The sequence below is a fragment of the Aythya fuligula genome, chromosome 2, assembly GCF_009819795.1.
Source record: "Aythya fuligula isolate bAytFul2 chromosome 2, bAytFul2.pri, whole genome shotgun sequence".
Taxonomy (NCBI): Eukaryota; Metazoa; Chordata; class Aves; order Anseriformes; family Anatidae; genus Aythya; species Aythya fuligula.
This window is the reverse complement of record NC_045560.1, coordinates 42112212-42138122: the sequence shown is the minus strand read 5'-3', so window position 1 is coordinate 42138122 and position 25911 is coordinate 42112212. Positions and strand designations below refer to the sequence as shown.

The 25911-nt window shown below is 39.3% G+C and overlaps 1 protein-coding gene across 1 annotated transcript; it reads left to right on the top strand.

The window, feature by feature from the left end:
* Positions 1 to 1597: 1597 nt before the first annotated feature.
* Positions 1598 to 24493, top strand: AZI2 (5-azacytidine induced 2). The gene is made up of 8 exons (XM_032181499.1): positions 1598 to 1728; positions 10748 to 10977; positions 12103 to 12228; positions 12524 to 12623; positions 13743 to 13891; positions 15941 to 16002; positions 19383 to 19498; positions 22910 to 24493. Exons 2-8 carry the CDS (start codon positions 10753 to 10755, stop codon positions 23302 to 23304), a joined length of 1173 nt encoding a protein of 390 aa, XP_032037390.1. The 5' UTR covers positions 1598 to 1728; positions 10748 to 10752; the 3' UTR covers positions 23305 to 24493.
* The last annotated feature ends 1418 nt before the right edge of the window (positions 24494 to 25911 follow it).

Sequence of the window (25911 nt, the reverse complement as noted above, 5' to 3'; positions counted from 1 at the left end):
ATATGAAAAAGCAGCTGTGGAGTCAGTTTCTGTGAGGGATATACTGTTTTTCCAACTTATCAAACTGGAATGTAGGCAGTCCTGAAAAAGTATTAGTCTTGATTAAAAATGCAGCTTTTGACATTGGATGCTCTGGCCCACAACTTTGGGGCCATTTCTTATGTTGAATTACTTGCAAGAGTTTCAGAAGATTTGGGAATTGTATTTGGTGTTTGCTTGAAAAGTCAAGTATAACAATTCTGCAGTGTTATGCTTGCACCTGAAAATGCATCTGACTGTACGTGCTTATCATGTGCTAGAATTAGGATTTCAAAGTACAGAGAAGTGTCTTGCTAATTAAATAATGTTTGGTAGATTGCAATATCCAGGCCAAACAGTCTAAAAAGATCTGGGTAGCAACATGGTGTTTTAAGAAGAATTGATCTAAAGGTGTATTTCTTTCTCTGATTCTGCACCTGTTCTGTGGAATCATTGTATGTCTACGTGCCGCTGAGCTATTTCTTTTTACACTTTATAATTATTTTTTTAATCCACAACCTGTTCTAGTACTGGGTTGATCCTAAATCAGCGTTTCCTCTCTTCAGAAAAATGTTACCTCTGTCTAGAAAAGCCAACCGGTTGCCATTAACTGTGGTTCACTTAAGTATTTATTCCCACAATACACAATATTTTTCTGTCTGAAATGTTACAATCAGACAATAATTCTAATATTACTGTTTTTAAGCTGTTTTTAGATTTGTGCAACTGAGCTTTATCAATACAGGCCAGTGGTTGGGTGTGGTCAATTTTTTTTTTTTTTTTTCCCCAGCATATATGATCCCATGTACTAAAAAAAAATGCTGATTAAATACATGGATAAAAATATACATCATACTTAATGTATTAATGCTATTTGTAAGAACAGTGGACATAGTTGGTAGGCCAGATCCTTATGTTTTTGTTCTGCATTTCGTAATGGCACCATTTCAGATCAACAATAGAACGGACAGAAGAGAGGTTTGTTATACAAGGACATATGAGGACATGCTTCCATCTATGCTATGTAATTATTGGGAAAAAAGGTTAACTTGGAAATGGTATTCCTGGAACTTAGGACACTGCTTTGGGAAGTAAAGATTTTACATACACTGGAAAACAGCGCACTTGGCTCATAAAAAGCAAAGGTTATGTAACCTAAACTTCAGGTGAAAACAATTGTGCTAGCGTGCTGAAGACTTGAGTTGTTTTGAGGCCTATGAACACGACTAATGGGGATCTTGTGCTTGTTTTTGCGTTCCTGTCAGGAGGAACCTCCTGGCAGCTCTGCGTTCGCCCTCAACACCATGGATCCAGACTTGGCAGATCGCCTCGTCAGGACGATCAGAGCTCCCGCAGCGTGCTTTAAGCTTATTGCGGCATCCGAGGGGAAAAAAAAAAAGACAAAAAAGTGGTTTTGTGAGGGAGCCTTCCCGGCGTGCTGCGTGCAGGGCCTTGCATGCCGGGGGTTGTAGGCGCCGCCGGCCGCCTCTCCCCTTCCGCTCGCTGCCCTGCCGCCGGGGCGGGGCCGGGACTTCCCGGCACGGAGGAGGCGGCCGGGGCCGGGATCACGGCCGGGCCGGGCCGGGCCGAGCCGGGCACGGCGATGGGAGCCCACGGGAGCCCGAGCGGGGACCGCGACGGCCGGCGCCGCCCCGCCGCCGAGGCCACCGCGCGTTAGCGAGGCGCCAGGCCCCAGGCGGGCCCGCAGAGGTCGGTGCTGCGGGGCTCGGGGGGGGCTCTGCGGGCACGGGGGGCACGGGCTTGGGGCAGGTAGAGGGGAGTCCGGCAGAGGAAAGGAGCAAACTGAGAGCTTTGGTGTGAATTGGGAATAAAGCGGGGTGAAGGGCTGGAGGCGGCTGGAGTGCAGGTGTTGCAGGCCGTGGTGCACGGGAGGAAGGAAGTGGGGATGGGTGTTGCGATGCTGTCATGCTGCTGGTGCCGAAAGCTGCAGAAATCACGCCTTCAAATCCTTGTGTTTCACCCGGCGGGGAATTTACCGTCCTTAAATAAATCAGCTATCCAGTAACTTACACGCGTGAGCAGCTTGGGCTGTAAACTATGCCACTGGGTGGTCTTGGGCGCTTTGCATTTCTCATCGGACCCCCTAATTCCCTTCCCGTCTTATTCTCTGTGCACGCAGTAAAGCCAGCACTTGAAAAAGCAGAGTGAGGGAAGAATTATTGTTGTAATATCGTCGAGTCTGCCATGGGCTCCAAAGGTCAGATGCTCTTCCGAGATAGAGCTGCCTGTTGGCTATGGGAAACATTTCATTTCCTGGGTGTCTAATGAAATGCTGCTACAGCTCTTAGTACCGGGTATCTGTCAGCAAGCAGATCCTGGAATTTTTAGCCTAGAAACCAAAACAAATCTAAATTACTACTACATTTAGTTCCTCAGATAATGGTTAGTAATAAAAGAACTCATGATAGAAATAAATGTCAATCATGTGATCCCGGCGTAATTTGGGTAGGAAGTTATTGCCCCATTTGTGGGTAATCTGAGCGCAGTTGTTGAGGTACTGATACGTGAGTGAAGTCACTTATTTTTATTGGAAAGCTTGGGTCTGATACGTGTAGAAAACTTTAAATTGTTTTGGTCAGGAGAGACACAAAACACTTAGAGTGAACTCTAGAACAGATTCTATGAGGGTTTTATACACACCATGTCCTCCCCCAAAATAATTAACGCATTTTTCCTAAAGCTACTTTGTGCATGAACAAACAGCATTTAGTATACTAAGAGTGGAAGAATAGAATAAATTCATCTCATAGTGTTGGAAAAACTGTTATACGAAGTTGCAAATCCAGTAGTATACGCTCTTATCGTATTAGGAGAAGCGTTATGACTGGAAAGCATTCAATGATAGATGGGTGTTTAGGAAAGTGAAAACTAACCTCTCCTACGAAGACAGGCTGAGGGAATTGGGGTTGCTCAGCCTGGAGAAGAGAAGGTGCCGGGGAGATCTTATAGCAGCTTTCCAGTGCCTAAAGGGGGGCTACAGGAAAGCTGGGGAGGGACTCTTTGTCAGGGGTGCAGTGATAGGACAAGTGGTAATGGCTTTAAGTTTAGATCAGGTATAAAGAAGAAATTCTTTTCTATGAGGGTAGAGAGGCACTGGCACAGGCTGCCCAGAGAAGCTGTGGATGCCCCATCCCTGGAGGTGTTCAAGGCCAGGCTGGATGGGGCTTTGGGCAACCTGGTCTGGTGGGAGGTGTCCCAGCCCGTAGCAGAGGGCTGGAATGAGGTTATCTTAAGGTTCTTTCCAACCCAAACCATTCTGTGATAACCTGAAAAAGTGCAGGCCTATTACTGTACATGCTGTTGATACCTGATTTCTTTAGAATGCAAATGCATGAAAAGGCTGAGGGAAATGGGATAAAACACAGTGGGGGTTTGGCTTTTGTTACATGTTCCTTAAACAGAGGAAGCCCAGATAAAGGTGTCCGTATTCAATAAAACAGAGCGGCAGCGAGACTGAGTTTGTTAAAATGGCAAAGCTGGAACTAATGGTAGAGTCAGGCTAGTAACTAGCATGGCAAAAGTCAATGGTGGGTTTAGAGACCCCAAGCCAAATGCAATTTATTCAGAATAATCCATTTTATGTTTTTGTTAGGTGCTGTACTGTAATTAGATTCATTAAAAATACTGCGTGTCATAGAAAATTTGGAGTTGTGACCCATGAGTGTCATGAAGTCCAACCTCTGGCTCCACACAGGACCACCCAAAAATGAGACCCTGTGTCTGAGAGCGTTGCCCAAATGCTTCTTGAACTCTGGCAGGCTCGGTGCTGTGACCACTGCCCAGGGGAGCCTGTCCCAGTGCCCGACCACCCTCTGGGTGCAGACCCTTTCCCTAACCCCCAGCCTGACCCTCCCCTGTCCCAGCTCCATGCTGTCCCCTCGGGTCCTGTCGCTGTCCCCAGAGAGCAGAGCTCAGCGCCTGCCCCTCCGCTCCCCTCGTGAGGGAGCTGCAGGCCGCCATGAGGCCTCCCCTCAGCCTGCTCTGCTCGGGGCTGAACAAACCCAGGGACCTCAGCTGCTCCTCATACGTTTTGCGCTCTAGACCCTTCACCATCTTCATAGCCCTCATTTGGAGGCTCTCGAACAGTTTTATGTCCCTATACTGTGGTGCCCAAAACTGCATGCAGAGCTGAGGCCACTCCAGAGCGGAGCGGGACAATCCCTTTCCTCACCCAGCTGGCAGTGCCGTGCCTGACGCACCCAGGGCACGGTCAGCCCTTTTGGCTGCCAGGGCACGCTGCTGACTCACGTTCAACTTGCTGTCAGCTAATTGTGCAGTCATGTGTGTAATCATGTAACTAATAGGTACGTGGTGTTCAGTATACAACATGGGTGATGCTCCTAAAATTTGACAACACATCTGGGGAGAAGAATTGGTGTTTGTGAAGGGGAGTGAAGCATGAGGAACTTGAAAGTTAGCCACTTACAAATTGCTTACAGAAACTTGTGTTCAAATGATTGGGTTTGTTTGAAATGATGAGATGTAAACCTGCATGTTAGTGAGTTACGGGATGACCACGGGCTATCAGCGCAAAGCAGGTTAACTCGTCTTTTAATAGCTGCAACAGGTGAGGTGTTTCTAGTTGAATTAACAGTTAATGCAGTTACACAAGGCTTTTACAATACCTTGTCACTAAACCCATGCACTTACTGAACGTGATTTAATATGGCAGTTGCATTACGTGGGAGGAAACTTAAAACTGAAGGTAGGACCTATTATATATTTTACAAAAGATGTTGTTTTCAGAAAGAAAAAGAAATAAACCAAACAACAACAAGCAAGCAACCCTCTTACTGTTCATAAATGTTGCTGTTCTTTATAAATGTTTTGAAATGGGAGGTGTCTATTAAAATAACAGATAATGTTAGCACAAGAGCATATGATTCTCTCAGGAACCTTTGAATAAACTTGTTTGATGTTAGGAAGGTCTAACAGCCAGAACACACATTGCTCCTTCCCGTGGTTTTTTTTTGGCATTATTGCTTCTAATGAGTTTCAGGATTAAATCTGATAGTTTAATAAACAGGATTATATGACACAGTGGCTTCAAATATTGGAGAACAATATCTGATTGGTTACAACGCCTCTTTCTTCTCCTTTCCTTATGGGTGTTAGGGAAAGTGATTAGGGACAAAGTGTTTTGCAGCGCTGGAGGCAGCAAAATGAAGTAATTGGAAGTTCTGATTCAGCTGGCGTTGTTTTGAAGATCGGTGAGTATATTAAAACTGCAGAGCTGTGTCCTTGTAAGCAGCGATTCCTAGGGAGGATTGTGAACGTTGCTGAAGGACAAGCAATGGCCAAAGATAACAGCGACTGGGCTGCATGTAGGCAGAGTTTTTGTTCTAAAAAGGAAGCCGCTATCTGCTTTTAAAAAGGAAAGTTTCAGTAGAACAGACCGTAGAGGACTGGAATCACAAAAACCATGAGATCTCTGAGAGATGCAAAATGACAAATGTTTCGGATGGTGAATGTCTTGCTTAAGTACCGTGTGCCATACACTGTGTGGGGCTTTTGTTGTTAGCTGCAGGAATTCTGTATTTTTTTATTTGTTTTTTGCTGCTGTGCTGGAGTATCTTTCTAACCTCTGAACTATCCTGAAATTCAAGTGGGGGTTACAACACACTCGTTTCTGTGGGTCAGATATATTTGTTGAATTTAATGTTTTATTTTATACCTGCGTGCATGTACGTGCCCTTCTACATAAGGCGAGGTAAACCAGTACAGAAATCGTACTCTGTGTTAACACCTGGAGCCTCTTCATACCACCACTGTGAAGTCAAACCCCTTGAGTCTGAGAGGCAAACAAAGTAAAATGGTTCAGACTCTCAGTAGCCTAGGGGAAAAAAAATCAGGAAAACACCATCTTGAAGTTATTTGCATTTGGCATTTGGAAATATTTCAAAAACCATTCTGTTCTGTCTTGGAGCACAAGAAGGGTCAAAATGGGAATCTGCTTTATACTGTGAAGAATTTCGTGTAATCCTGCTTTTACCATCTTTCCTGCTGATCCAAGTGCAAGATTAGGGTTTCAGCCTACAGAAATCTGTTAGTGCAGGGCTCTGTTTGCTATTAGAGCCTTTGCATCCTGGAATTCATTTAAACTGCGTTCCTCATATGTAAAATGTGTTTTGTATTTAACCACCTCCCATGGTGTTAATGACTAATACTTGTAAAGCTCTCTGAAGAGAAAAGCTGCGGTTCTGCCAAGCATTATATTTAATATATTAAATCCTAAAGCTGTTCTCTAACTTGCATTAGGTGTCAATGGCCAGCAGAAGGGATTTCTGGAAACCATTCTTTTCTGCAGTACGTGAAAGAGAACTTGTGTGCCATCTATTCCAACTCATGTGCTTGTAAGCAGGGGACATAATTACTTCTGCTAGAACTTACTGCTACAGCCTGTCCTATGTTTCCTTTTGGAGAACATGAATCATTTCATACAAGTGCTGATACTGGTAGTCGTTCAGTGTTTTTATTTGGGGAAATAAAGATTAGAACCCTTTTACATGGGCCATTTAGTGTGCAGTTCACTCTTAAAAAATATTGTAAATGTAACATGCCTCTTTGTCACAGACCTTCCTTAGGTTGGGATGTGTGGTAATTTGGGATTGTAAACTTGCTTTAGGTAGGCAGAGGTGGACAATAATTCTATTGTTCAGCATTAACAACTTGTCTGTATATTAGTTTAAATGTTTTAACGTTTTAAATCTTTCATGTTAACTGGTTACCAGAGATCCACGTTCACCCAGGTGCTTTTAGAGTGCCAGCTGGGTGGCATTTGCAGCCCAGCACGTGTGCAGCTTCCTTCTGAGGAAGCCAACTGGAGTAAAAGACAGGCAGGACTCAGCAAACTGTTTTGCAAGCCCTTCTGCCACTGCTGGATTTGAGGAGTCCTGACTCATGGAATAACCTAATACACACATTGTCTCAGAGGGCTCTTCCTTGATTGCCCTTTGCAGTTCTGATTTTCTAAAATGACGTAATATATCAGTGGAGAAACTAAATTTTGATTCCTATGCTTAAACAGTAGAATTGAAAGCTGCAGCTGTTGTCAGGGATTTCTTACAGATACAATCCCATTTTTTAAAGTCTTATCTTCTAAGAGTTTCACTCCATTGCTTAAATATCTCAACAAAGCTTCCTGTGAAGAAAGTATTTGTAAACATGTTATCTCTTTAGTTTTTTTTTCCTGACAATACAGCAAAGAGTTGGGTAAACTGTGTTTCACAGTAACCTTTATAGAACTGCTGATCTTACTGTTTAACAGCCAGGTTTTATTCTTGTATGAGCTTACGTCTCCTATTGGCCTTTTAATACCAGCTTAGCAGGTGCAGGAGAAATTACTTTGGGGCTTGATGGTGGCTTTGTTTTGTTTTGTTATTGGTGTTTTTGTTTTTTAATAAGTCAGAAAGGTTTTTGCAGCATAGAGATGCACTTTTCTGCCTTCTTCCTTTTTTTGTTTTTAGGTTTTGTTGGTTTATTTAGATTAATTCAGCAATGCTGCTCTAATTTTCTGTTGCAAATTCTCCCCTGTGTCCATATAAAGTGTCCTGCAGTTGGTGAGGTGTGGATTGTAACTTACCTTTGGGTTATCAGTGAGTCATCCTGCAGGGAAGTCATAGCACCTTTTTTCCTTAAGACGTTTGTGTTATATAGTTGCATGGGTTATGAGATTTGAAACCTTTTGAAACATGTAATAAGGAATATTTAGTAAGCACAGACAACAGTGACCTTTTACTTATAAAGTTAATTATTAAAGTTATGTTGTATCAATTCATACCCTTAGATTTGATAAATACATTTTTCTTTATTTCTTGCTTCCATAAATTTGGTGCAAGTTTTGAACTTTTTAAAAAATAGATGGTAGAGAACATTGTTATGAGAAAAATGGGGAGCTGTTTAGACTGAAATAGGTGAAGACTTCCTTTCAGATTATGACTGCTAAGACATTTTCTCATGCTACTGCCAGACCGAATGGTTTGTTTTGCTTTCAGTTTTGGGATCAGTGCTCTTTTCAAAAACAAAAATGTCCTTTAAGATAGAGAGGGAAATCTCCAAATATCAGAAGCTTATTGTTTTATGAAATGTCTGCACTGTAGCTTTTTTTTTTTTTAAGTGATGTTACGCCACATTTGCAGTAATGTAAAAATCTTACCGCTTTTTCCTCCATGTGATGCTCTGAAATTCTGAGTAAATTGGTGTTCGGTGGCATTCATCTATTTCCATGAAAGTGACATCAGTCCCAAGCCAATGTGAATATCCTGGTGAGTTTTCATTCTTGGCTGAAGCTGTTGAGATTCCAGTCAAGAGAAGCATGTTTCATGATAAGAATTTTCTTTTTTGATTGCTTGAAGCCAGCAATTAGATAATCCCACCAGCCCTTCTGAACATCCCCCTTTCTGCATTTAGGCATGCAGTGTCTGTTCCCGCTGTCCCCTCCAAAATGTGTCATCATCAGATCTCTTCTCACAGGGGATGTCTTACGTGGGGCACCTCTCTCAGGAGAAGCAGGCTCTTGTTTGGCAGGCTGTTTGTCTTCTCCTGGTGTGCAGTAAGATGACTCAAAATGCATGTGCCAGAGCTTCCCGAAATGTTAAACTTGTGCGTTGAAATGTAGAAAAATAATGTTAGAAGCCCTTCTGAATTAGGTGAAGGCTGATTGTTTGCGTTGAAAATACCATCCTATGTGCTGCTTTAGGAACAGTATCAGAAGTCCAGAGTTCAGTAACCCTGTAGGTTATCTGACAGCCGTTACGTAAAAATCAGTAAGTATACATGTAACTTGTCCTCCTAGTGGGTGCACTTTAAGGGTGTAGTTGAATTTATAAAAAATATTTGTGTGAAAATATGGAGTCCTACTTACTTGGAAGGCCTTCCTCTTCCGGGAGGTCATAAAGGCAGCAATATACCTCCTTCAAGGTATACTTCCTTCACTCTACCTCCTTCAATCAGGTAATGCTGTTTGAATGGCAGTGCTTTTGGTCAAAGTCACCTTGTACGTGGAGCTTTAAAATCCTTACTAGCAGAAGGAAGCAAACTTTTTTTGCAAGGGTCTTGCTGTGTAAGCATGAGGTGGAATGACAGGCAAGGGAAGCTTTTTCTTTCATTTTCAATCTAGGATATGTAATACAGTACACAGTGCATCTGTTCACATCCTGAAGATAACCACTGGAGGAATTTCAGCCTTGATTTGTGCATAGTTTTCTTACTGCTGCAACTCCACCGCTGCCTATTTAGTATCAACGAGCTGTCACAGCTTTTATCATGTTGTCTGTCTGGCTTGGAGCAAGTTGAGGCGAATGTGGTAACAGCAGCATTGTTCAGCTGTGTCTGGGCTACAGAGCTCTTCGTAAAGCTGCAGTCCATGCAGCTTTTCCATCGCTAGAAACAGAGGAGTGAATGGGACCACATAGATGAAAGGTCAAAGGCAGTCGATCCCTTTACCTCTTCATATTGCTGAACAAATATCCTAGTCTAAGAAGGAAGTCTAGTAACTGAAACAGCAAATACACAACTGGGGCACCAGCTGTGGGTGTGGGTTTTTCCCCGCCCAGTGTCCACGTCTGCCCTGCTGATCAGGTCAGTTCTCCATTGAAAAAACTTTTTTGTTCAATACGAGCTGTCTTTGTTGCATTCATTTCTTTCATTCCAGTGTTTCTGTTGGGTTGCTATCTAGTCGTCAGGAACGGCAGGATTTGGGAGTGAGGGGGTGGAAGGATTTTTTTTTTTTTTTTACTAGTAACATCAGTAGTTTTAGGGTGGGGAGAAATGCTTTCAAATACTGTACATTAGTATTGCACATAAAGATGAGGAATCTTGATCTTGAACTAAATCCATGTGAATGACCCAGAACTTGTTTGTGATAACTAGTCACGTGAAGGAAAATGCTGTTGGGGCTTCTCATTTAAGGCCTGGAGTTCAAGGAAAAGGTAATGGAGAGCACAACAAGAAAATACACTACCTTCTTGTTGAGTATTTTGCTCAACCTAAATAATGTGTTGCAACAAAAGCTCAGTGCAATCATTACTTTAGATTTGTCATTCAGGTGGATTTGCCTAGTCATGCCCGTTTTATGGTCAGATTACTGTCAGTTTTCTGCACACATGTTGAGACAGATCATGTTGTGAAGTATGTTTCGTTTGCATCTTATCTGCAGTTAAGAGTGACTCGTTGTGTGGCAGGATGTTTTCTGCTGTGACTAGAGAGTAGCTAACAGTGTAGGCTTTTTAAGGATTAATGCTAGTGTTCCATTTAAAATTTTGGGAACTGTAGAAATATTTGCATTCAAGAATGAATCAAATAAGATGCCTTTCTTTTGGTGTGCTTGTGCTCAGGAAACGTAGTTGGTCAGTTTCTCACAACTGAAATGTTTTTTTACTGTAGTTCAGTGCGGAATTGAAAAAAACCCTAGTGAGACGTGTCCGTCAAGTTTAAATATTTCATACTAGCCAAAGGTTATAGGGTGGTGTAAAACCTTAATAAAAAAGAATTTGGGGACTCAGAAATCTGATGCATACTCAAAATATTTTTATCAAGTAATGTCTTTTTTTTTTTTTTTTTCTGCAAGATAAAGGTATTTCCCAGATATTCAGTCTTGCTGTCTTACTTAAGCAGAAACATCCTCCAGTATTTGGAAGATTTTCAGACTTGAGACTCTCGATGACCTTGTCTTTGCGAAAATTTGACTCACATCTATCTTTTTAAACAGCTGACATGGAGGAGCTGATAGAGGATGACATCTGCATTTTGAACCATGAGAAAGCAGACAACAGTCATAAGAGAGACGGGGAGATTCCTGTTTCAGCTTACAGTGGAGATGAGTCTGTTGCTTCCCACTTTGCCCTTGTCACCGCATATGAAGACATCAAGAAGCGGCTAAAGGAGACAGAGAAGGAGAACTCCGTTTTAAAGAAAAGAGTGAGAATTTTAGAGGAGAAGGTAAGAAAAATGTTAACTTATCAACTTTACCAAGAAACACATGGGTTGTTACCTTTTCGAAGTTGTAAATTTCAAAGTGTAATGAAAGTCAGGAAGTTTGCTAAGGCTTATGTTCTATCTGAATGCCTCTATTTGGAAATACGTGTAAAAAACTTTTTTTTAGGGTTGAGGGGGGAAATGTAAAGGACGAAACTTAGTAAGTAATACACATACTTTGAAGGTCAATACAAAAGCAAAGGGCAGAGATAGCAAGCCGTAAAAATAAGAGTTCTCATACTTTCTCCTATTCCAGGTATTAATTTGAAAGATATTCGTAGTAGCTATATTCCGTCAATGCTTTGATTTTTGTATTCTTTTTGTACGTCTTAATTTTTAAGAAAATACTTACAAACCTATCACGAATCTGCATTACGTACACTGAATGCTTTCAAAAGTCTCAATTCTTTTATAGAAGGTGTGAAGAATAAAAAGAATGAAAAGCATAATGTGATAGTCAAAACAAGAACTTTCTATGTGAACAGTTGCAATTTGAGGTCTGTAAGGCTTCTTGCTGTCTTACCAAATACACTTTTACTCTGTCAGAAAGAAGGGAGCAATCTTATTGGTAGTGCTTATTCCCCCTTGCTTGTCGTTTGCCTTAACTGGCAATGAGACAGCAGTGACCTGGAAGTTAATAGAGGTATTTTTAAAATAATTCTGCTTTGGCTTTCCTCATAGGAATACACCAGGGGAAAAAATACGGTATTCATGTTATGAGTCACTATAAATGTTTAGTTTGCTCAGAATTTTCTGTGTGTTATATCTTCATGTGCTTAAACCTCTTTTTCCAAAATGTAGAACTTGGAATTTTTCCATCTATAGAACTTGGAAAAAATTTGTTTAAGGAATTGTCGGTGTAAGTAATCATGACTAGTGGATTTTTTTTAAATACTCATAGCAGAAGGCTAGCAAGGACTAAGTATGGTTTCTAGAATTCCTAAATGGTCTTTTTTGTACTTCTGTAAAATTTTGGTCCATATCAATGTATTTCATTAACGTTTTTTAAAACTTAAAAAAAAAAAAAAAAATTCTCACTGTAAGATACAGAACGTATTTCTCATCTCTTTTCTTGTCTCTAACTTGTAGCTGCTTGGCTCCCGACTGGAGGAAGAGCGCAGTTCAGTTGGCCGCGAACAAGTAAATAAGGCATACCAAGCCTATCGGGAGGCCTGCATTGACCGAGATAATCTGAAAAGCAAACTGGATAAAATAGTAGGTCTTCCTAAGTAGTGACTTAAACACTTGTAGAATGAATTTTTAATTGCTGAAGATCTGAGGTATCACTCCTTTAGGTTTTCTAAGTACACGGTGATACTTTATTTAGGAATGACAATAGTTTTAAGTGTCTTAATTTTCTTATAGGAGTAGGCTAATGGTTTAAAAAAAAATCCAAGCAATATTTTTCTAGTATTTAGAAAAAATAATGGTTTTTAGAAAAAAATGATTTTCAGATGTGAGAAGAAAACTTCCACAAGGTTTTTATTTTTTCTTCTCTCTTGGAAAATAGAAAAAAGAAACTACAGAATCCTTGAAAGCCTTGAATGAACAGTTGCAGTCTAAGGAAGTAGAGCTCTTGCAACTAAAAACTGAAGTGGAAACTCAGCAAGGTATGCATTTGGTTGCATCTTAATATATGCTGACTAGTTTTAGTGGTTATATTATGAACTCAGGGCATTAAGAGTTTTAATCATATATAGCTTTTACAAGAAAATGCTGTCTGTATGTTTAAATCTATGGACTGGACTTCAGATTCTATACAAATGGAGTCATTTGAAAGGTTCATATAAGCAATGCTATGCTTGAATTGCATTACTTTCCAAGAGGACCTGAAGCATGTGATGTGGTACTTCCATTGCACAATGTTTTTAAACCTAGAGGAGCAAACTACGTGTTATAATAGCAACTGTTGAGAACATAATGGTTTAAGGAGATATGAAGTGCAGAGTTTATGAAGAGAGCTTTGAAAATGCGATTTGAAGCCTTGTTGGGTAATCAGTTTTATTCCTAAGTGGGCTCTGAGCGCCTTGTTTAAGAAACATGAGTGTAGCTTAAGCTTGTATAAATCGTTAAATCTGGAAGTGAGTGCACCATGTCATTGAAGACTGGGGAGTGTCTTCATGTCTTGTTCTTGTCCTCTAGCTAGCCTCCTACAACTGATGAGATTAGGTTGCTTCTTAATAGTAATCACATGATTTTATTATTATTTTTTTTTGTCTAATGGAAAAGTTTAGAAGTTACTTTTTCTTTTGTTTTTCTACTTGGAACTTCTTGATATACGAATTTGAAAAAAAAAACAAAAACAAAACAAAAAAAACCACTTGGTTCAACTGTGCAACAATACACACCTGAGGGGAAAAGGCTTATGTTTTCAAAGCATGTATGGAGTGTGCAAGTCAGTAATATGCTATGTGTTTCTGCCATTAACTGATTTTTGCATTTCCAGTGTTTTTTTTTATGTTGTTTCCTCTTTTTGTTACTTAAAATCTCCAGTGCAGTTCTGGAAAGGAGGACTGTGTACTTTAAACTTAGGGAATGGATTATTTCTCTGCCTACAACTTGACCAGTGGTACTGTCTCTCTGTTACCCTGGACTGCAGTTTATTCAGAAAGTACAGGATAAGGTTTCTGTAGAGCGTAGACTGGTTGAGGTGAAACTGTATGTATTATAGGACTTGTATTTCTTGAACGGGGACTGAAATCTGATTGTCTTGTTTGTCTTTTTTACAGTTATGAGAAATCTGAATTGTAATCAGTCCAACTGGGAAATAGAGAAGCTGAACAGTGACCTGAAAGTGCATAGTTTGGAACAGGATCTAGAAAACCTCAAGCAAGAGTGCAGTAGTCTCAGAAAGGAATTGCAAAAATATAAGCAGAAGGTACCTTCATTTTAATGATTTTTTTTTTGTATTAATAGATTTGGCTTTGTTAGAACATTTTAACTACCTAGTCCAAGTAAAATAAAGGGTGAAGAAACGGATACAAAAAATAATTGGTTGCAAGATGAACATTGTAATAAAATTAACCTTAAATATTGTCATAGGCTGGCTTATTTGTGGAAATAGTGCATGTACATAGGTGAGCTTACCCGGATGTTACCAACAGAACAACAGAAAATAAAGCTTTACTGTTTCTTTGAAGTCATGATTCCTATCAAAGTGGCTCATGTTGGTATTTTTCTCAGGCTGAGCTTTTTTGAACATTTGAGCCAAACATGGTCTTTTTTTTTTTTTTTTTTTTTTTTTTGAGCAACAATGGAATGCTTGTGTTTAAGGATATTATGAACTTTGTTTAAGGAGCTCTAACACATTTCTTTAGCATAGTTGCATGAAGTGTGTCAGAAAAGCAGGTTTTTTGTTTTGTTTTCTTTTCTTTTTTGTAACAAGATGGATCCTGGGCTGAGCTAGGATACTGGTGAGAACTGGAACCAGTAGCTGGGACCTTACCTTGAGGTATCCACAGGAAACAGCTGAAACAACAGGAGGAGAAGACAGTAGGATTTGAATGGCGAAGGCTAGAAGATACTGTCATAGTGGGAGAAGAAGAATGTTGGGAATAGAAAGAACATGAAAGTGTAAGGTACTAAAAGAGAATGGAACTAGTTGTGCAAGTAGATAAAGAGGGTGTTGAGGGAACCACTACAACTGTTCAGGCAGTCTCAGTCTTATCCCTGACTGCTCATTCTGAGATTGAGCAGAGATTTGTGAAGCCTGGCATTGGATGATGAATTTAGGATGAGAAAGCAGGAATTAGGTGGGTGGAATTGATAGTTTGGTTAAGGAAATGAAAGGGAGATCTGAGACAGAACAGGCCTTGTGCCTTGCATTATGGAGCAGTCTGAAGGAGGGGAATTGGGTTCCTTTTGGATGAAACTAAGATGCACTCCAACCTCTTCTGGGCATTCAGGGACAGGACTAGAGCTAGCCTCAAGCGATGTCCTTCTCTCCTGCCTCCCTCAAAGCATACGTAGCTGGAGCATTCGGTTCTTAACACTGAATGGGTCCTTACAGGGTTGCTGCAGCCACTCTCCTAGCTTGTGTGGATGTGCTTACACGGCAGCCGTATTGTGTCAGGTTTATTCTGCGTTTGTTCCACTAGGTGGGGATAAAGCACATTACCAGGAAGGCAGGCAAGGTGTTCTGTTAACTCTCATTACTGTTGGTTGTTGTTTTCTCTTAAATCTGGAATTATTGTAGATATTTGCAATAGCTTGTAAATTCTGAAGGTGTACTTGAACTTCTATGCAGTTGTGATGTCTTTATGTGGTTTTGTAGAAATAATTGAAGATTGCAGACTTCAGTATTAGAATGAGTGTTGTTAGAAAAAAGACTAAAATAGTGTTTCTAAGAAATACCAAACATGACACTATTTAATGCTTATGCCAGCAGCTTTTGTTGTAAAGAACAAATAGAAGGAACAACTGACTTTTTTTTAATGTAATTTCTCCTTGATCCTGCTAACTGCTTAACATAGGAAGTAAAAAAGTAGTTTTCAAATGTAGAATAATATACTGCAACTGAGGTTTTTGAATAATGAAGTTGAATCTCTGGGTGGTGGTAAGAAAGTCTTCAAAAGTGTGTGTAGGAGAGAAATATGATTAATGGGTAATCCAACAGGTCAATATTGTTTCAAAACCCTATATATATATGGTCTGTATATATTTTTTTCTATATGGGTATTCTTACTCAGGTTTTGCATTGTGGTTGATGCCATATGTACATTATACTGACAAGTTGCTTGAAATTTTGGTAGGCCTGAAGCCACAGTAACTGGTATCAAATTCGTTATAACTTTGTCTAGAGGGAATGGTAGCAGGAGGGGTACGTGAAGAGAAGGAATATGAATGAGAACTCATTGCAGTATTTTCAGATAGATTTGGACTCACCTATTCACTTTTTTTTTTTTCTTCTCCTCACTTTGTTATGCAGGACCAGGCTCAAGATGGAAAGCCATTAAACGGAGACCACCCCCAAAGGCAAGACATTCAGAGGTATGAAAATCTTTCATGTTTTATACTTATTTTACTGAGAGACAGTTATTTGAGGGTGTAGATATTCTTGCAGCCTGCGCAAATGTGTTATTTCAAACTACATAATCTACTTTTAAGTCTGGACACTCTGATTAAGCAAAGTCATCTTCTCTTTCCCTTTGTCTATGAAGACAGAATGATGTCTGAAGCCCAGAATTATAAGAAAGTATTTACATTTTCATATTGTATAGAAAATGAAATTATCTTGGACTTAAAAATCAACTAGGAAGTTCTTTGTTTTGCATATGAGGAGGTTTCTGTGTTTGGCTGGTGGCTTCAAATCTCTTGCTTAGTATGAGAATATACATTTTTACTTAGTGCAGTATAATAATAGCTCTGTTAGAAGACATTGAAGGATATTTTTTTTTAAATATAGAGGTACCAATATTTGACCTATGCAAAAAGAAATTATTTTCTTGAAGTTTTAGTGGAACAGAAAGCGTTCATTATTTTACAGGCATTCAAATAGTGAATAATTGTGCTTTTGGTAGTGTCCTATATTATCCTGTATTCAGTATGTGTGCCATGTTAGATAGTAGATATATCCCTTAAGTCTTTCATGCATTGAAAAACTTCTTTTCCATAAAGTTCCCAAATGTTTTGTCTTGCAGAAACGAAATACCTGCATCTCTTATGCATGGTTATGCCAATGCACTTCCACAATTTTCCACAAGAGGGTAGAGTGCTCCTTCATAATGACAGGTTGTTTAGAGAGGATCTTTTTGCTTACTTGGCTGTTGAAGAGATGGGAAAGGAAATCAGTCACTGAAAGAACCCTACAGACATTTCTTTCATATGTTCTCTGATATAATGATGATAACATTGTAGATGCTATAAACAAATTATACTTTCACCTTTCATCTTGACTGGATAGCTAGCTCACACTTCTCTTGTGGTTTCTGCTGGAGCTTCGTAGTCAGTCTTACACGCCTGAAAAAAGGTGTTACCTCAAGGTAAAACAGCTCTGTTTGATCTTCCAGAGCAAATTTATTTCAAGAAGTTGTGTTCAGGTGGCAGCCATCAGAATTAACATATGTACAGTGTAGCGTTTAGTGTAACATGATACACATAATGAGCGTGTGATGCATTTGGAATACGTCAGTCCATCCAAAAATCTGTGCACGAGGATGAGGGGGAACACTCGAAAACTCCTATGTGAAACATTCATTGTAGCAAGCAATCCTGCTGTTTATGGAAGCCAAAGGCATTTGCAATTAGTGAACTTTTTGGAAAGGAATTATTTCACATTTGTCAGCAGCCTGCAAATCTGACTTCAATTTAATTTTTTTTTTTTATTTTGCAAATCTACTTTGCTGCAGATTAAGCTATAGTGATTCTAAAATCTTCTCATGTAATATGTTTTTTTTTGTACAATGATTATATTCTGATTGTGCTTTTCAGGATGGGGACTGGTGGCAAAATAAAAAATTGTAAACATTTCAGACAGATGTACAGATCATATGTTCTGCTTATGTTCTTACTGTAGTAATTACAATAGTAAAAAACCTAAACAAATTGATTAAAAGTAGTTCTATATTAGAAGAAAAAATACGAGGTGCATTTGTGGCTAAAAATGCTTTGTTTTTCCATACAGAATGAACTGTGCAGAGCACAGAAACATAAGGGAAAAATAAGTTCTTATATTCAAACTTTATGTTACATGTTAGAAGGCAATATAGGGTAAACACCCAAGCACATTAAATCCTTGCTTTTTAGTTGAAACTTCCTTGAAAATTGGGCTTTGCAATGGGATTCTAGACTAGTAACCCCCAAAACAATTCAAATATGTTATGTGATTTAAGTGGAATTTTGGTACCTGCATCCCTTTGCAAGATCCTTTTTAATGGAGCTAAACTCATGTTACAAAACTCTTTCTGAATCACAGAATTGTGGAATGGTTTGGGTTGGAAGGGACCTTGAAGATGACCTCATTCCAATGCTCCTACCATGGGCAGGGACATCTCCCACCAGCCCAGGTTGCCCAAAGCCCCATCCAGCCTGGCCTTGAACACCTCCAGGGATGGGGCATCCACAGCTTCTCTGGGCAGCCTGTGCCAGTGCCTCACCACCCTCATAGTAATGAATTTATTCCAAATAACTAACCTAAATCTACCCTTTTGCCAATATACCCCCTTGTGCAATCGCTACGCTCCCTGATAAAGAGTCTCTCTCTATCTTTCTTAAAAGCCCCCTTTAGGTACTGGAAGGCTGCTATAAGGTCTCCATGGAGCCGTCTTTTCTCCAGGCTGAACAATTCCAGCTCTCTCAGCCTTTGTAGAGATGAATGGTGGATAGATGGTCACAGACACTGAGCTGTTCCTTTATTCACGACTATGTGTAAATATTGGACAGTTCTGTTTTAATGTAACCAAAGTTTGTTTAATCTTATTTTTGAGACTTCTTAAAAAATAAAGGATGGTTGCAACATCAACTTAATTAGATGAAAATTTTACAATTAAAAGTTCAGAGTCAAGTGAATTTTACAGGTAAAGATGACAGAAGCAGAACTTCTTCAAATACAAAGCTGCTAACTTTTCTGATTTTTGTTCTTCATTTTCCCACTAGCTAATTATCTGAAACTTCAGCGTTGGCACAGTGCTGTTATTGCTAAATACATTTCTCAAATTATGCTGTCTTATCAGAGAATAAATTGGATCTTCTAATTTTAACCCTTTCTGTTAAGGCAGTATATTAATTTAAATTAGATGACTTGAATATGAAACACTGTGCTGAATTATTTTGCCCTGTGTGTGTATGTGTGATCTGTTTGGACCTCTAGAATCTAGTCTGAATTCACTGTAGCAGAATGAATGGTGTAAAGACCCAAATATTGATTTTTGAGTATTTAAGATTGTGATCAATTAATGTGACTAGGATCATAACATATGATGGTGTGTGGGGTCATTTATCAAAATCCATTCAATGGTAATAGTCTACCTTGCTTGCAATTTAGTGTTCATTTAATGTATTTTACAAAAATACTCCCTTGAGACTACTAATTTTATGGGAAGATAATTTAAAATAATGATATTGGAGAATAAGCTTCATATTTCTTTCCATTTGGGCAATTTGAAATTATTAGTATTATCTAGTATGTTAATGAAAGACTTTCATATTTTAATGTATAATATATATGTATGTAACTTATAAAGATTGTAATATAGAAAAGTTGTTCAGTTTAAGGTAGTTATTAGTACTGCTCAGCTCATTTTGAATTATGGTACTCTAGTGAAATTGTCAGTGTATGTCAGGTAAAAAGCCTTGGGAATGTTAGCAGGCATGGGAGTGCTTTAGAGGTGGCAAGTATTTAACTTTGATTTTTTTTATTATTATTTTGAAAGTGTGCAACAAGCATATTGGGATCTGAAGAGAGAAATGTCTAATTTGCAGCTAGTGACTGAAGTGCAAGCTGAGGTTCTACGAAAACTGAAAACAAACTCAACACCGACCAAGAAAGGCAAGTCAGTAACAGACCTTACAAACACAGATCGTAGATCCACGCTGCACCATTTTCAAAAGAAACTGGCTATCATATCTTATCAGAATCTCATCAATTGAAGTTGATAAGCTAGGCTGTATTATGGTTCCAGCCTACCCATTTTCTGCTTCTGTCTTATACTGGTCAACTTCACACATAAAGGTGTTGCTGATGTGTTTTTTCTTCAGTACTGTATTCTGTTCCCCTTGTGGCTTTTTTCTCAGTCAAGTGTTGCTTATGTGCACAAGGCTGAGGTGTTAAGTTTACTCGTATTTGACCTTTTACCACAAGTACTTCATATTAAAAAAAAAAAAAAATCTTTTCAAATGCAAGTCTTATTTTCTCTCTATAGAATATATAAAGTATTAATATGGCAGCATTTTAAAATTAACTTTAATTCCCTTATGGCTATATATTTTACATTAGCATACAGAGAAGTTGCATTTTCTAGCATAGTGCTATGCAAGATGACATTTTGCTGACTGATGTTGCAAAACTGCTTTATTTCTGCTGCTACCTTGCAAACAATTTAGGGGAGCGTATTTTCTGTTAGCAGTTCATCAGATGTTTTTCTCTATTTTACATGTATGCTTCTCTTGATCCAATTGCTTTGCAAAAAGGTTATTATGGTGGGACCAGACCTAATCAGTCTGTTTATCTTGGTGTTTATTTCCTTTGTTGTCTGCTCACTTGAGCTGTGGTATTTACTGTGTTCAGAACACTGAAGGTGGTGGTCAAAGAAACTGAACTTGGTGTAGTAGTGACAGTCTTGGATGTCCCTATCTACTACAAGATCAAGATATTTTGTTTCTAACTGCTTTGATGGGCTCACTGACTTAATGATAGGATTCACCTCCAGGTCAATGACTGGCTTTGTCTGTGGCCAGCAGTGATTAATGATCATTCTCTGGTACTTGGCTGATAAATTATTAACACTCATTCTAGACGTGATTGTATTGTTACCAGGTTAGCCTGTGTTCCTTCAATTCTAAGACACATTTATCAAATAACTTCAGTGGAGAAACGAAGAACTGAATGAGTTTTTAACCCTGAAGTCTGTCAGGGTTTGATGTAATTGTGTAGGATCTTGCTGGTTTTATTTTTAACCTGGAGTTACCTGTCTTGCCACTACACAAGTACTGATCTTTCTCTTCAACCCGGTGAACAAACTGAATTTGTGCAGTTGCTAATGCATGCGTACATCCACAACAATAAAAGGCAATCTTGATTGAGTGGAAAAACAAGGTATTTTGCCTTTCACTCTGTAGGTTCTTCTCAGAAAATTTTCAGAAGTATGTGGACAGCTTTGGTAGAAACTAGAATTTATTTCCTTGTCTACCTTGCTTGTTAGCCACGCTGAATGCAGTGCAGATATGTCTGTGTTAGTATTGGTAGAAAAATATTGGCTTATATAAAATGGGAGTAGAACTGACTTAAAACTTCCTTTTCTTGTAGTACTAGCTATTTTCCTTCACTCTTTATAGCAGCAACTATATAGTTATAGTATATAGTGTCAGGGATGGGGGGGCTTTTTTAAATTACTATTTATCATCTTTCAAGGTGCGTGAAGTCTGTGGAACACGGTATTTCTTGCTGAGTGTTTGATGTTAACAGTATCAGTTAACACACAGATTCTGCTTAGCTGTCACTTATGTAAGGAGGCCACTTCTACACATCTGCTCATGGGTTTTTGTTTTATTTTCAAAGGCCGTTTCAATAAATCACGTGAAGCCCAACTTTCTCTTCTTGCCCAATGTCTTGGGGCAGGTACCCTTTCTACCTTTGCTCTACCCTTTTAACAGGTAGAATTTACGATTGAAAACCAAATTTCTGCTTTGCTGATTAGTATTAGTTGTCTTATAATAAAAACATTAAATAAACTACCTCAGGTACCTCAACAATTGACATGGTACAGAAATCTTACCTGAAGTGACTTCAAGATAGCCAGCAAAACAGGTCAAGGATTGCTCTTGTACTCTTGCATAGCTGCTATGGTTGAACATACCTTGACCACGGCAAACTTACCTGGCTTTTTTCTGTTTAGCTCTGGATGAACTGTTTTGCCACTAGAGGAGGAAAAAAAAAATAATAAAAACAACTTATTCCTTGAAGAGTAGCTGAGGGTACTCTTCAATTTGAATACTGCAAACATTGGAGTTTGACTAGTTCTAACCTAAGGGATCATGAAAAGTAAATTATGCCACCTGTTCACTCGTGGGGCTGTAATGCCACACAATTCTGAATATAGGTGTGCTGCTTCAAACTGCCAAGGTGTTAGATAAGTTAGTTTAAACATTCCAGAGAGTAAAACCTGTCTAAGGTAGTAGTATTTCAAATATGTTACAGTAGATTACATTTTCCTTAAACTTCTAAGGGTCTATAGACCTTGAATGGCTTTTTATGCCTGTCAGGATGAGGTGGCCAAATCTAATCTATCAGCACATCTTTCAGATATGGTGTCTCTCTTGCTGGAAAGTCCTTTTGGCTGACATTTGCAAATTGGGTAAGATCCTTTAATTTTTAGTGACAAATTGCAGTTGCAGTCTTTGTCTGAGATACTGACTCTTTGTCCCTAGAATTAAAGTTACAAATTACAGTTCCTACTTGAGATTCATAACACTTCTAGAAGACTACCTATGAGTTTATTTAACTGTAGGAACCATTTATCTGCTCCATTTATGTAGTACTACAAAATCATTGCCTGAAAATATTTGTCTGTCTCTTCAGGTGTCTGTTGAAGTTGCAGCTCTTTCATGTCAGGTAGATGCTGTCCCGTTTCAAAATCCTTCCCTTCCTAATATGGTTTAAACCTCACCTGGAATTTCAGATGGCTGAACAGTGCAATCTGTGGCTTTCTTTTCAAAAGTCAGACAATACAGGAGCACAGGGACCCTGTAGCATGCATTTTCTCCTGCTTCATGGAGTTTTCAGGCTCTTGGCAGCCTGAGAGCATGCCTTGTTAAAAAAGAATCAGTAATGTAGGAAGAAGTGTGTTCTTACTGAAGCAATATTCTGAATCTGGTCGATTTTTCCAAGCACATGGAAATTCCTTCTGTTTCAGTATTCATTCCAGTCTTGTCGAAAAAAAAAAAATATTCAAATTATTCTACCTGTGTTGAAGCGGGGACTGGGGATTTTCCTTGGAGTTGGGTGTATTTCAGACACGATGATTTGAGGATCTCTGGTTCATCTTGCAAAATCTGAGGAAGTTAGCGTGTTCAGTTTGTAGCATTAAGCAGTTACTGAAGTAAAAAAAACTGTTTGCAAACTTGTAGCTTGAAAACATTGGATTTAACATAACCTGCTGTACTGTAGGACATTTTGGAGTAAGTGAAAAATGCACTAAATAACCTATTATTTAAAAATATTTTTATCATCTTTTTTTTTCAGCTGCCTCTTCTGCACCAGTACAATGTGTTGACTTGAAGAATGTTCCGAAGTTGAACTTGACATCTGGGGTGGTGGTCTATAAAAAACTCTCCCAAAATGATCAAGTACGGTGCAATGCTGTACCTCCCCCTCTGCTGAGAGATGGGAAAAGCCCATCTGAAAGAGTGACTCTGCAAGCATGGACAGATGAGAGACCCATTCCAGTTGATGGTAAAACGTTCCAGGAACACCATTCGTATGGAAAGAGTTCTCTGGAAGATAATTCCTGGGTATTCCCAAGTCCTCCGAAACCTAACGAGAATGTGTTTTGGGAAATGAAAAATAAAACAACTTTGTTAAACTGTCCAGCAGATTACCTGGATCAGTGTAATCAGAACTGTCTGCACAAGAGCTAAGCAATTTTTAGAATGAACTGAAGCGTTTTAGAATGATTCTGAATAGGCACCTTACTGCTTGAACTCTTAAAGAGGTAAACAAATGGGTTGAAATGTGTTTTGTTTTGGTTTTGTTTTTAATTCTATTTCCAAAACAGAAAGCCTAGTCTTCCTCTGCTGTACATCAGGAGAAGTTAAAGCTGCGATAGCGTACTGTGAACGAATCTAGCACGGGGCCTAGATAGACTTGTCTTGCAAATGGCACACATTTCTAAAAGATTACAGTGAGAAGTTAGTTCTTGGAATAAAACAAAATAATCCAGTTCTGTATCTGTTTGCTATTTGTATGTTATCAAGCACTTGGTGTCATGTTAAAACTTGTTACAGCTCTGAGCTTAGTTTTGACAGCATTTTTTTCTCAGATTAAGGCATAAAATGAAGATTGGATTCTCTCTTCCTCTCTCCTTACAAATAACTTTGATTCCTCTGGTTTAGAAATGCATTTTTATATGATTTTTTTATAAGAAGGGTGAGATTTTTTGTCAAAACTTTGATTTATATTAGATAACGGCAAGGGAGAAATCACTCCTACGCTGTCCTGTTTAGATTGCACCATTTTGGGCCTTACTGTGGATTAAAAAGGATCATAAGTAATGCTGCTGAACACAGTGAGTCGTAGATGTTCAGCCCGTTTCCCTCAGTTTATGCTGTAGGAAAGGGGCTTCCTTCTACGCACAGTGGTGCCTGCCGCAGAATCGTCCTTCTCACAGTGCAGTTATCCTTACTGTGCCTCCTTTGCACATCGCCAGAACCTTGACTTTTTATTTGTGTGGTTGTTCAGGCTACTAACTTTTCTTTTATTAAAGAAACAAAGCCTTAATTTAATTGGACTGGGTGTTGATACACAGAAGAATTTTGGTGGTATCTTTAGTGCTCCATTCAGAGCTGAAGCTACTCAGATTTGCAGATGATGGGTGTCCGAGTACTACTTGACCTTTTTTTCTCCTCTTAAGGCCAAGAACTGTTTTTAGACAAATACAATTATGCCTAGTTTTTTTAAATCTGCTCTGCTTCTTATCTGGCTTAATACAACAGGGTTAAGTGGAATTGCCTCGACTGCTCAATACTTGGAAGGAAAATGCGTTGTATTTTAGATCCATGATACTTGTAATGGGTGGGAAGGTATTTAATACTAAAAATGTTATGTACAGATGTGTGTGGGGCTGAAGTATTCAACTTCGCAGGTCCTGCTTGAGATCAGTGTAATAAAAAATTAATTTCACAGCTGTTTAGTAGCAAATGATCTTAAAATTGCTTGCAAATACACGGGGAGGCTGTGGCTGTAGGATAACCTTTGTAATGATGGGTGTTCCTTAGCCAAGGCACTCCATGGTCTGTGTGGTTCCAGGCACTTTTTTTCCCTGTGGAATGAGTGCTTCATGTGATGCCCATCCTCTCCTGTTTCAGTTTGTCTAGCAAAGTTGAGAGAATGCCTCTCGGATACCTTCTATTGTATTAGTGAACAGCATACATAAATAATGTTTCCTGTTCACCAGATAGTGGTTTTTATCTTTCTATCATCTTGCTCACGTATAGTGGCTTGTCTGTGATTAATGGAAATGGTGTCAGATGCTGGAATTTATTCTGACCAATGAACACAGCTGACTCAGGGGAGTACAATCTCTTGGAAAGTAATAGAACAAAACCCAATATGCATAAAACAAATCCAAGTCACTAGGCTTTAGCTGATAGAACCAACTACCTGTGTAATAACAAAGCAGCAGGAAGCATTTCTCATGTGGCTGCATAAACTACATGGTATCTAGTTCGAAAGTAGCTTACTTCTTGGGGCTCCCCACCCCATCCTTACAGAGATGGATTTTTTTTTTTCTAAGTATATTATTCAGCAGCCATCTGCATGATTAATACTTTGATTTGTGCAATGAAGGAATTCTACTGTGTAAGATTTTTAATAAATTATTTTTGTTTGAAATTGGTTTAACTTATAAATCTCCTTCTAGTAATTGGCACAAGAACTGTTACTTGGATTTGATTTCTTGATTCTGTAGAAAGGTCACTCCAAATACAAAGGGTTTGGGTTGAGGTTCATTCTTCTCCGTTCAGGATGGAAATAAATGACTGCTTCAGTGCATGGTGGGAGAGGTGTTCTCTTGGAGATTGGAACTGAGGGACCTGGTTACCTTAAGTTCCTGGGTGTTATTGGGGTTTCACTGCTGAGTCCAAAGCCGCCCTGGCAGCCTGTCCTGTGTGATGGGGAAGCTTCATTTTTAAGCTTTTCTGCAGTGACTAAGAATTTCCAGGCTTTGCTTCCAGCTCCTGGTTTACCTGTGCTGCTTACTGTGCCGGAGAAGGGGCCATGGAAGGAAAAGTGATATTTGCTGAGAGGGACTTCGGAAGTGCTGACATCTGAGAGAGGAGGGCAGCATCACGGAGAGCTTGCTGTAGGCAGCATTTCCAATCCAGTCACTCATTGCCGTGGCCAAACTGCAACATTTGAAAAGGAAGTCCCCAGCTCTGCAGCCACTTGGGAGCCGGCTGGCTTGTGAAACATCTGGTGGTCTGAAGCATACAGTCAAATTTTGACTCAAGATGGAAAAGTCATTTAAA